Below are 12,610 nucleotides of genomic sequence, written 5' to 3'. Positions count from 1 at the left end.
TTTTATTTGAAAGAAAGATTTCCTAGAAGTTTCCCTTTGGCATTTCACTCTTCCTTCCATTAAAAGGCCCATTTTTTTCAAGAGTGTGATTTACACTGTAAAAGCTACTTCTCTCCCCAATCAGATGGCCACCCACTACACTCCCATACTGCAGGGCTTTCTGTCCAAATCACCACAGAAATGGCTTAGGATAAGAGAACTTCCGTGGAGAACTCTGAGTACAGCAGTTTGTCTGCCCTGGGAGGCCCTAACGTGCAATCAGTCAGATAATATTGATGATGTTCTCAAATGTGTACTGTGTTAGATTTGATTCAATGTAAAACCTAATCCAAAATGATAGTCTCACCCAGAGTGGCTCACCTTTAGGCAATCAGAGACAGACAGGAACTGTGTCAAGTGACCTTTCCAGACCCCCTATCTTACATGATTTTGTGAATCATTTTCAACTGCCAGGGTCCTTACAGTCTGACAGCATTCCCTTTAAATTCTAGGAAGGGAATCATGAGAAATGAATACCATTCAAGTCATGCTGTCTTGTAAAATGCAAGCTTCTAGAATCTTCGTGTGGCATCTAAAGGGTGGTTGTTTCTGGCTTTTGCAGTATCATGGGGTAGCGGTAGCCTGGGATGGGAGGAACACAAGGGAGTAGTCAGACTGTGGTAAAATTAACTGAAGAAAGTCAAGTCGCCAAGTCTCAGTGTGATCTGAAATATTTAATTATTTGATGCTGAGAGATCAGACAGGAGAGAGGTTAGAGAGTCCTGGGAAGACTTGATGAAAATGCCCTGAATGATTTTTCTCTTTTCTACCTCACCCAATTGGGTATGCTGAAAATTCCTAGTAGTATAAAATGATACCTTTCCCATTGAGAGTGATGGTTCATATTTTAACAGATGATAGAGATAGGAAACAAGAAGGAAAGTGTAATTTGTTTAAAAAACAAAACTCTACTAGGCTCATCACACTGTACCCATAACCAAAAGGAATGGATAAACAGGCAGAATTTGGAACTTACATCCAGGCCAGGATGTACTACAAACCATTGCAGAATCCCTTTAAATATTTATTCACTGGCTCATTTTCCTATCATCATATATAGTGAAATGGCATCTCTTACCCAAGCAGGCTACTCATTGTATATAAAAGAGGACAGGCAGCAAGCTCCCTTCTTCTATTCAGCTAAGAATCTAGTTAAGGCACTGGCGAGTAACTGGAGAGACCCAGAGGAAAAAATATACATTTTTACAATAAAGTAATCATCTTAGAAAGAAGATTCCAGAAGAGGCAAATAAAAATTAGAATGGAAGCTAAAAACATGAACTACATATCCATATTGTCTTCAAAAATGAAGAAAATGAATCATTGATAGAGGGAGATGCAAAGTGAGGCAAGGAATATATCTGCTCCATGTAAATTTATTAAATGCAACTTTCTTTTTCTCTTTCTTTCTTTTAGATAAAAAACCTCTTCATGAAATAAAACCCCAAAGTAAGTTATTTTTCCTCTTGTGAATATAATTTATTCTCATATTTGCTGCCTTACTGTTATATTTGTTTAGGAACCGAGCAGGATTGAAGTTCCTAGGAAAGATCCAGGGCTTTCAGGGCTTCTCATTGAGTTTGGAGTCGCATATCAGAGGTTTAAATCAAAAAGAAATATGCACAACCCTCCCCTCGCTCAGAGCAAAAGTAAATCTCTCTTCTTGATTCTTTCTGCCTATACATCCATTTCTCTGCAAATGTCATCTAAGATTCCTGTTTCTGGAGAGATTTATAGCATTAAAATTAATAAATATTTGCCAGTACACACTTTCATGAGAATAGCCTTTGGGCCAAATCCTAACTCCATTTGTCAGGAGGGGGGAGGAAGGAAGAGTAAGATGAGGAGGAAGAGAAGAAAGGGAAGGGGGAGGGGGAGGAGGGAGAGGAGGAGGGGAAGGAGGAGAGGAAGGAAGAAGACTGAGAGGAGGAGGAAAGGGAGGAAGAGAAGAAGGAGGAGGAGGAGGGGGAAGAAGAGGAGGAGGAGGGGAAGGTGGAGGAGGAGGAGGAGGAGGAGGAGGAGAAGGAGGAGGAGGAGGAGGAGAAGGAGGAGGAGGAGGAGGAGGAGGAGGAAGGGAAGGCAGAGCAGGGAGCAGTTTTGCTGAGGGAGAGAATGCAAACCACCATCTCACCTGCCGTGGCATCCATGGCAACTGGTAGATTAGGAGCCAGAAATCCACAGTGAAATAATTATGAACTGAGAATGTTACTGTTGGTGCGGTCTCGGGTTCCTGAGATGCAGGCATGCTTCCTGTAGAGGATTTTGTATTATTCCCATAATTTTGCATCCAGTAGATTTGGAAAAGAAGGATGGCTTCATGTTTGTCACTTTGGCATTTGACCCTGTGGCTCTAGGATTTTTTGGTGTTTTTTGTTGTTTCATTGTTGTTGTTGTTGTTGTTATTGTTGTTGCGGGGTTTTTTTTTTGCCTGTTGTGGGGCCTGAACTCTGGGCCTGGGCACTGTCAGTGAGCTCTTCAGCTCAAGGCTAGCACTCTACCACTTGAGCCACAGCACCACTCCTAGCTTTTTCTGCTTATGTGGTGCTGAGGACTCGAAACCAGGCCCTCATGTATGCAAGGCAAGCGTTCTACCACTGAGCCACCTTCCCAGCCCCGGCTCTCAGTTTTGACTGCACTTTAGAATCTCCTGGAGGCCTGTTTAAAAAACAAAAACAAACAAACAAAAAAATCTCTAGTTCCCAAGCTCTACCACTGAATTCAGAATTGTGAATTGGATGGGGTGTGGGTTGGAAAACCTCAGAATCACTGTTCTTCAAGAGTCTCCATGGGACTCCCATGGTGCACCTCAGGCCTACTGTCTTAGAGAAGTGTTTTTCAAATAGTAGATCAGAGGCCACCTGACTCAGAACCCTGGGGGGATGATTGGAGTTTATTAAACATGCCCCACCTCAGAAGAGAACAGGTGAATGAGATGAATCTATAGTTGGGTGGGGAGAACTTATCTGTTACTATGTTCCTCAGATCATTGTCATGCAGTCAGAAATAGGTAAGGCATCCTAGGAAACCAAAAGAGCAATACAGCTCTTATCAACAAGAGAAGTAACCCATCTGCCTGGCTTATAAAGCTTGAGAAAAATGTCCCTGCCCAGTTTCACTCATTTACTATAAGACGGCTGACTTTTGATCTTTTAAATCCGAGAGTATTAAATTTCAAAGAGCTTGGGAGGGTTAATAGCTTTTATTAGCTAACTTCTTTGAAAGAATTAAGTCCTTGTGAAGACAGACAGAAATAGATACATTAGGGGCAGGCATCACCAGACAGGAGAGAAAGATCCAAAAAAGCCAATCTCTCCATATTTGCTTGGGTTGCCTTAGGCAGGGTGGAAATAGGAAGATGCCACTTACTTTCAATTTGAGAATTTGGTAAAACAATACAAAACGAACTTTCCTGACGCCTCTCTATGCTACTAGTTGCTCATAATGGATCATTGGTCCCTGGGATCGTGAGTGTCCTTCTGACATCAAGTGTGGTTGATTTTGAGTTCGGACAAATACTGTGGGTGTAGGAGCCCAAGTGTATTCATGTGTGTTTGTAGGTATGAGTGGGCACATAGTGAGCTAGGGAAAAAACAAACTGATCACTGAACATGTGATCTGGACCTGTGAAGATTTTAAGGTGACAGCTGGGGGTGAGTGACCTCTCAGATTCTTCCAGGTCCTACGTTCATCCTATCTACTAGTTCTGGTGTACAGCACAAACAGGATCATGCCTGTCCATGTGGCAGCCCATGTGAGCTTAGTTAGAAATGCAGGTGTGAGTGTTGAAAATTAATTTCATGCTTAGTTTGTGAGTCCTGTGCCATTCTAATTTAGTTACATCTGTACTTCAGCCACAAAGCCTACAGAAGCTCTTTCTATTCCTTAGGGACTCCTGAATTTGTTTTTTTGGATGGGTGGGTTCTTACTCCTGAGCACTATGCTTAATTGCTGGATACTACAACAGAATCACTTAAAGTGTTTTAATTTGTGATTTGCCTAAAAATAAAGCCTTAAAGGAATCAACATGATTGCAGAAGGCTCCCAGAGGGATCTAAAAGAGGTTGTGTAAGCTGCATGGTTAGGAGTGCATTTTACAAAATTCACGCTGCTGCTTCTCAGTGAAAGTGGGGTTTAGTTGAAGACTACATGAATCATCACATGCAAAATCAAAGTCAATTATGATGGTAATTGAGAAACAACCTGTTCCTATATATAGTGTACTCATAATCTTCCACCAGTCCTAGTAGAGAGAATATCACTTGACGCTTTGGACCCAATCCTTCAAGACCAGAACAGCAAATCCAGCTTTGAGATGCAAGGAGGTGCATAAAGAAAGTGAAGTCTGAAGATACGTGTTGGCAAATCATAATGACAAACTGGGGAAAATATGTGCAGTGCATAGCTCATGAAAGCACTTATTGTAAATGAGATAATTTAATCAATTACGTTTCCTAATGTACTAAACCGAATGTTTCATTTTCTGCTTCTGCACATCTTAAATTATCTTCAGGTGCTTTATGAGATTTAATCATAGTTAATAGAAACTTCATTACCATCAAATGTGCTTTCAATAAATGTTGTGTAACAATGTCAGGAGGTGCAGTAAAATATAGTAGGTTCTGAATGGCAAGCATGTACCCCCAGAGTCAGACTGAGAAATGGTGGTATTCCAACAATGAATGTGGTTTCTGAATAGTTGTGAGCTCCTGGGGAGAGCCGGATCCAGAAGATCACCTGAGGGGTAAACTAACAGGATTTAGCTTTCCCCTAGAAAAGAAGTCAGCCCTACACATTCTCTCTTCATTTCCTTTCCACATAGTTGCTTGGTAGTGAACAGAGATGATCAGCATGAATCCAATTAATAGTTCCAGAGTCTGCTGCCTGCAGGATATCTTCCACTGAATATCTCCCAATAACCTTAATCTCAGCTTCAAAATTGAATTGGCCTTCTCTGTCCCAGTCCCTCAACCCATTCTTTCTCCCATCTTCTCTGTTTCAGTGAAACTTTTATCATCAACTCAGTGCTCTGGGTGAGAAACTTGGGTAGACACTCAATACCTCTGTTTTCTTGATCTCCCTTTTTCTGCTCAATACCGTACCTCATCTCACTCTGTCTCCTTCCCCCCCTTGAAAACATCTCAAGGTCATCTGTCTTTTTTTTCCAAGCCCACTGTACTCAAGTCTTTCTGTCCATTCATCCAACACTTGTCTGTTGAGTGTTCTGAGTGCCAAGGTGTTCGGGGGAGTGGAGAGTCAGCCCTGAGCACAGCACAGTCAGCTTTTGCTTCCATCGCCCTCACAGTTTCAGTGAGAGGCCATTAAATACGTAAGCAAACCAGTAAAAATTACACTATACTAAGTGCCTTGGAGTTTTTGTGAGGTGTTATGAAGATAAATAAAGTTGGACCAGGGGTGAAGGCAGGTTTCAATGGACAATTCATTGCTTTATTGTATAAGGTATAAAATTACATTCAAAACAGGCCTGAAAAGGAGCAAAGACCCAGGGTCTGTCTTTCTGAGTACAAACCTCCAAAGGCAAAGGGAATTATGGGATGCGGGACTATCAGTAGGAGCTTGCTCAAAGGCTCTAAGAGACACTAAGGAGGACTGCCTAGCTAGAACAAAGTGACAAGGGAAAGAACCTTAATTGCCAGGATCATGCAAGTAGTGTGAGGAGGGAAATGGGAAGCCATTGGGAGTCTATGACCTAATACTTTCAAGACTAAACTCTATTTGCTGTGTTGAGTGTAAACCTACAGGGAATCAGAGTAGAGGCAGAAAGATCGGTTACATGATTTAATCCATTTTAATAATATTCTATTAGGATTAGAATAGAATAGTCTCAGTTTAGACTGTTGTTATAATAATCTGTAAGAATAATGAGTAATCATTGTGGCTTGGACATATATGTGTGTGTGTGTGTGTGTGTGTGTGTGTGTGTGTGTGTGTGTGTGTCACATCTGAAGGCAGAAAATGATTTGCTGGTGGATTTGCTGGTGGATTAGGTATGGAGTATGACAGGAAGAAAAATATTATGGGAGATTCCAAAATTCAGACAACGCTACAGGAAGGAAGGAGGTGCCAATATTGATAAGGTGAAATTTTATGTACAAGCTCTAGAGGGATAATCAGAGTTCTTTCTGAGATGCTTATTAAGTATTAAGGAGAGGTTGAATAGGCAGTTTAATATGTGAAACTGGATGGCAGATGACTGTCGCTCTGGATGATATAAATTTGGGGCTTGTCAGAGTCAACATGATATTTAAAATCCTTCTGTTAGATGAGGTTATTGGGATGTGAATAGAGAAATTATCTGAAGACTAAGATTAGAAGATCCACAGGGCAGAAGTCATTAGAGAAGAGAAGGAAAGGTAACTGCCAGAATACTAGGAGAAAATAATAGGTCCAGAAGAAAAGTTGAAAGACCCCAGTTTAAACAGGGTTTTATTATTTGCTTCACTGTATGGAGGACTTTGCTACATCACTTTATCTAGCCTCTCTAAAATGAAAATTCTCAACAAATCACCCTCCTGCTTAAAGCACTTCATTATTAACTCACTATTGTTCCTACATGAAGTCCTTAGCATGCTGAAATCTGGCCCCAGCCTTCTTTTAATCTTACCAGCTTCTCTTGACCTGCTTACCCATCAGACATTTTCCTTCCTATCACCATTACTATGCTACTAGCTTAATGATACTTCTTAGCTACTCTGAATACCCCTTTGTGTATTTTGACATATAAGTGCTTTCTTGGTTCTACTATTTCTGCCTGTAAACATTTTCACCTCAGCTAGCCGTTAATGTGCTTTCTTGTATTCTTCCTTCAGTATTCAGCTAAGGCATCATATCTGCAGGCCTTTATTCCCACTATCACCCAAGTCCAAGCTACTCACCCCTGTAATTTTCCCTCATTAAACTACTCTGTACCTCTATAGTATATCATCTTAATAGATGCAGCAGGTATTTAGTGTAGGGTTCATTCCTCATTTTATTCATTGTATTTACCCTAAAGCCTAACCTGTATATGATAGATGTTCAGAAAACATTTGTTGAGTTGTGATGCTAAGGCTTCCTGATAATTACTTCTTGAACCTTTAACTGTTAAGGTTTTAAAAAAAATCTATAGCCATCTCTTTTCACTTACATGGTAGATATGCAGTGTACCTAAGTCAAAATGGAGCTAGGTTATTTGAGTGCGTAGTTGGGGGTGGGAGAAATGGGGGAGAACAATGGAAAAGATGACATCGATCAAGATGCATTGTACTCATAAATTGAGATGGTGAATTGAAATCCTTTGTACAACTACTTCAAAATAATTTTAAAGAATTTTACATCTATAAGCCAACCCAATTCATTCATGCAGTAGATACTTATGATATACTTTCCTTATTCAAATGGCCATTTGAATAGTGTGAAGGAAAAAAAGTAGAATCCTCACAATTTAAATTCATAGTAGAAAATAAGTGATGGAAAAACGGAAGTGAGGGAACAAGTTTGAGTGATCACCTGCCGTATACCTGTCTCTACAGGAAAGCCTGCATCCTGGCATTATTGTCAGTAGGAACAACTTGAATGTATCCCTTAAAATCTAGAAAGACCCCTCACTGAAGGAAAGTTCCTTTCTCCATCTTTTCCCATTATACACTGGTTTCATGCTCAATAGACTAACATTGGGTCCTTGTTCTTTATGATATTCCCTAGGTATGGGACTGCTCAAAAGAATTTGAAGGGGAGTGGGGTACCAGAAACTTGGACATTTTGCTTCAGGCTGTGTAGACATCGACACTTTCAACCCATAGAACTTTTTTGAGGCCATCTCTCTTAAATTTTCTACAGACTGTGGACCCTGCTAAATTCACATTAGACTATAGCATTGGTGCCTATCCTCTAGTCACTTTTATATAACACTTTCCTCCTTATTTTGTCCACCGTTTTTCCTCATCCCATGCTGATTATTTTCAATTACATAAGTGTGGCACTTTCCACAAATTGCATGATTTGCTTTGTCCTTCACAATCATTCTTCTGCGAGTCAATTCAACCCTTACCTACGTGCAACATTTGTAATTTTCTTACCATTTTCTGTTTTATTATTATCTGATTTTTTTGGTCCATCATAAATATATGCTTTTTCTTAGTAACATTTTCAGTGATTATTCCAAGTCTGTCCTGAATGGACATATGGGATGTTGTTCATTAAATCCCTCAGAAGTAAGCATATATCCAGAATATAGGTGGTAGACCAATGTACTCTTTGACATTAGAATAATTCAGGGTACTTGTTTTAAATGCAAATTCACAAGTCCCACCTGTACAACTGATGGCAGTTTAGAGCTTATACAGTTTATATCTTCAGTGGTCCGAAAAAGAAATTAAATAAGAGGAAATAACTTGCTCAGAGACTGGTATTCAAATCCTAATCTTTTTAACCATATTCCCACTGGATAACTAAAAAGATAATTGACTGACAGTTCAAATAGTAGTAACATAAAATAGTTGACTTCAGATTTAGATAAGTACTGAACAATTAAAATTTCCACATAAATATGTTTCATGTTTATCATTGGAAATACTTGTACTAAAATTATTCACTATTGATCTAAAATTTAGATTTAGTCTTACAATTTTGTTACCCAAGTCTGGCAACTTGAACCAAAAAAAGACTAAAACATATGAATATGTACTACCAAGAAATGTGTTATGAAATGGATGTCTTAATTGCTCCAGAATAGGTAGAATTGGAAAAGATATTAGAATAGAAGTCCTTACTACAAGAGGAGAAATTAAGTGGAAAAAAAGATAAGAAACTTGGCTAGAGATTAAAGTCCATGTAGGTGAGAAGTAGGTATAGGCTGTGTAGAGCATGACATGTCCTGAACAGGAAAATGTTATGTCTTCCTGAGAATAGATTCAGAACAAACTTCAGTCATTGGAAGTTCTGAGAGTACCAGCATTAAAATAATGTTTTACTGGCACGTGTAAAATAGGGCAGAGTCATCCAAGACGGTGGTATGGGTAGAGGCAACCTGAATAAATCACTTGAGCATTCACAGGGGTGTCTTGCCTGGAAATTGAGATTCAGTAAGCACTGGAGGTCCAATCAGTGAGGCTTATGAATGTTTGGGAGAGCGATTCTGAAACAAAATCAGGAATGATTCTATATCTCCAGCCTGTTTATTGATGAGATCTTTACCAAGAGAGAGGGAGAGGAAGAAAGGGAGAGAGAAAGAGAGAGAGAGGAGAAAGAGGAGAAAGAGGAGGAGGAGGAGGAGGAGGAGGAGGAGGAGGAGGAGGAGGAGGAGGGAGGAGGAGGAGGAGGAGAGAACGTGAGCAAGAGAGAGGGAGAACAAGAAGGAGAGGGAGAATTCAAGAAGAAAAAATACTTGAGAAGGGAGGAATGGCAAATCCATAAATCAGGTGACACATTTGAGATGCTAACCCAGGATGCAGGTAGTTTTGTCAAGCAAACAGGAAGGAAATGTGGGATCAGATCTTCAGTGACAATGAGATGGGAGTTGCTGATCTGAGACTGCAGGAGCCCAGGAGTTGTTGGCACTGTCTCTGTGTGAGCTATTATCCAATTAGCTGAGACTAGAGACAGAAGGAAAAGGGCCAAGAATTGAACTTGAAAACCTGTATTTAGAACTAGGAGAATGAGGGAAGCTACTAAACAATAGGAGCAGGTCAGAGAATTGGGGAATCCAATTTAAGGGACAATTTCTTTCTAAAAGAAGTGTTGGTTCTTCCTGTCTACTGCTGCAGAGCAATGGCAAAGAATTAGAACACTATCATGGATGCAGTTGCAGGGGAACTTAGTGAGAGATCAGGGTTTGAGCAAAGACAGACTAGAAAAGATATGATAAAGCAAAGGGAATTAAATTAACATACTGCCTGCCTGTGAACTCAGCAAGTGTGATAAAGAAGGAAAAATCTGTATATGTTTTGATAAGAAACTGAATATCCTCTGTATTTTTTAAAAACATAGCATAGTAGAACAAATGTAATATGGGTTTTTTTAAGTAAAGAAAGAATGAAAATGAGTGAAGGACATGCATACTGTTATTTTTTAAAGGACTCACAGGGTACTATAAAGTGATTACTAAAATATTTTCTAATTTTGCATATGCTGCCCTTGTTTTTTTTATCTTAACAGTGACAACAATTAACAGGTATTCAAGAATATGAGGTATACTTAATGTTTTAAAAATATTTAAAGTTCTTTTTACTAATAAGAAGCTAGTCACTCAGTAGGTAGATGGACAGAAGACTACATCTTTGAGAAACTGATCAGAAAAAATAAATGGAGGCAAGTATTTGGGGCAAAGGGATTTGAGAAATGAGACAGTGTTTGTAGGCAGATTGCAAGGCTCAGGTATAGAGTTTCAAACTTGAAGAGGCAAGACCAAAAGAGAATAATAAATGAGGCCATGTCCCCAAAGAGGCAAGAAAGGATTGGATCAGAGAATGTCTGGCTTAAAAGAACAGCAGCTCTTCAGGGAACAGAGGAAAGGAAGAGAAAAACAGAAAGGAAGAGAAAAACAGAAGGATTTTGTGTGCCCACACATGATAGCCTATATCTTTTGAACAAACTGGCTAAGAAACAGGGGTCTCAGAAGAAGGGAAGAGTCCAAAATAGCCATTGTGCTTTATTTTTGAAAGTATTTGTCCCTGGAGTATGAATAAAATGATGACCAAACAGCAACAAAGGCCCAGGTGAGATTATACAGCATCAGGTTTTTGATAATCCCAGTTAGTTGAAACTTCCCTCAGAAAGTTGAATTAAGTTGGATAGAGATGTGCAAAGAAGGGACACATGAAAAGGAACATTATGAGATGTCGAGTAGTGAAGTTGGCTACATATGTAGACCTTGGCTTTGAGATTTTCTAATTGTAAGTCATTACTTTACTGAACCAGAGTCTTTGTAAAAGGTGAAATCCAAGACCCTCTCCCCCCTCCCCCGCTTCATGGATTTTTGTATGAGGATGAGACTAAAATCACATCTGTATTCCTCAGAGAGCAAGCAGGGGTTCATGTTAGTTCTTGCATTACATTGCATACTGAGAGGTAATTAGGGGGATAGTGAGGAAAGCTGTGGCTAACAGCTGGATGGGGTTAACCAGGAACATTGATTCTGCAGATAGTCCACTTGGGATTTTTTTTTTTACCTCTACTATTTAACCTTAATGAGTCTTTGGGGAAGAGAAGGTATTTTCTTTTCTTTGTTTATAGATTCAAATGAGGAAGCATTTTGTTTGAAAGAGTAAATGGATTTAGTGAGTCTAAAATATATAGTAAACAATGATGTCAGACCTGGCAGTTGTCATTAATTAAAACAATAAAACAACTGCACAATAGCAAAAATAAATAATAAAAAAACTGTACAATTTCAAAGATGGAAAAACTGGAAGGAAAGATTTATTGATTGGTGGCCAAGAGGGGTTAGAAAATTTGAAGGATTATAAATAATATTGGAACTGGTTACCACAATTGTCCATGCTGATAATTTAAAAATTCCTTCCTGATGAACATCCCTAACAGTAATGTCTGCTCTATCATATTTCAGCACACAATGAAGTGCTTTAGTAGGCTACTTCCTGTCAGCATCACTGTCCATGCTGGGGCATTGCTCCCTGGGATGGCTGTTGGCTGGTTTTCTGTGGGATTCTGACTCAGTGGTTGGCTTTTCAGTCTTCTACCTTTTGCCATTCACACATCTCTATGCATATTCAACATGGGGATCCCATAGTCCTTCACTGTCTCTCATACCGTCTCCATTAAATTGTTCTTGCCTTTTGTTCTTCAGTGGGAACAATGGCATTCTATAATATCTAATAGGAGTTCATAGTGGTTAGAAAACAAAACAAAACAAAATACTACCACCATGTTTGGAAAGGTGCTTCTATGTTCTTTTGTTAATTCTCAGTAGCTGGAGATTTTGCAAATTTGACTCCAGTCTGATATATGTTCCTAATATGGGGATTGAGACTTAAATACGTCTTTCACCAGGGACTTAGGAAAGAAGAATATGGCAAATCAAGTAAACAGCCTTTTGCTAGAGTCCTTTGGGGACATTGGTCACTATAAATCACTGGGGGGGGGGGCTGGGAAGGTGGCTCAGTGGTAGAGCGCTTGCCTTGCATGCATGAGTCCCTGGGTTCAATTCTTCAGCTCCACATAACCAAAAAAAAAAAAAAAAAGTCAGAAGTGGCACTGTGGCTCAAGTGGTAGAGTGCTAGCCTTGAGCTGAAGAGCTGAGGGACAGCACCCAGGCCCAGAGTTCAGGCCCCACGACTGGACCAAAAAAAATTAAAAAATAAAAATAAATAAATAAATGACTGGGGATGGTTATAATTGATAAAGCCATCAAATTTGATCAGTACCTAGTTCTAGAACTATGAAATTCAGAGTGGCTTTGAAAGGTGATTTAATCCTTCTTACCAGCTAACAATAACAACAAAAAAACTAAAACAAAATAATTACAGGCCATCATAAAGTCATTCAAGATTTTAGAGACTTTCTGAAAGGAGATATCATAATTACCCTCAGAAATACAAGTGGATTTTGTTACAAT

At 39.4% G+C, this 12,610-nt stretch overlaps 1 protein-coding gene across 3 annotated transcripts in view; it reads left to right on the top strand.

Moving 5' to 3' along the window:
* The window catches only part of Unc5d (unc-5 netrin receptor D), a 586,279-nt gene that overhangs the window by 494,772 nt on the left and 78,897 nt on the right, over positions 1 to 12,610 (top strand). For 2 of the 3 annotated variants that reach the window (XM_070016202.1, XM_070016200.1), the window contains exon 8: positions 1,456 to 1,488. The exons of the other annotated variant lie outside the window; for it this stretch is intronic. In XM_070016202.1, the coding sequence (XP_069872303.1) occupies positions 1,456 to 1,488 (33 nt within the window). The remainder of the gene's footprint in view (positions 1 to 1,455; positions 1,489 to 12,610) is intronic. 3 annotated transcript variants of the gene reach the window in all.

This window comes from Dipodomys merriami, unplaced genomic scaffold, assembly GCF_024711535.1.
Source record: "Dipodomys merriami isolate MVZ:Mamm:240054 unplaced genomic scaffold, mDipMer1.0.p SCAF_12, whole genome shotgun sequence".
In the NCBI taxonomy this organism is placed as follows: Eukaryota; Metazoa; Chordata; class Mammalia; order Rodentia; family Heteromyidae; genus Dipodomys; species Dipodomys merriami.
This window is presented reverse-complemented; position numbering and strand designations above follow the sequence as displayed.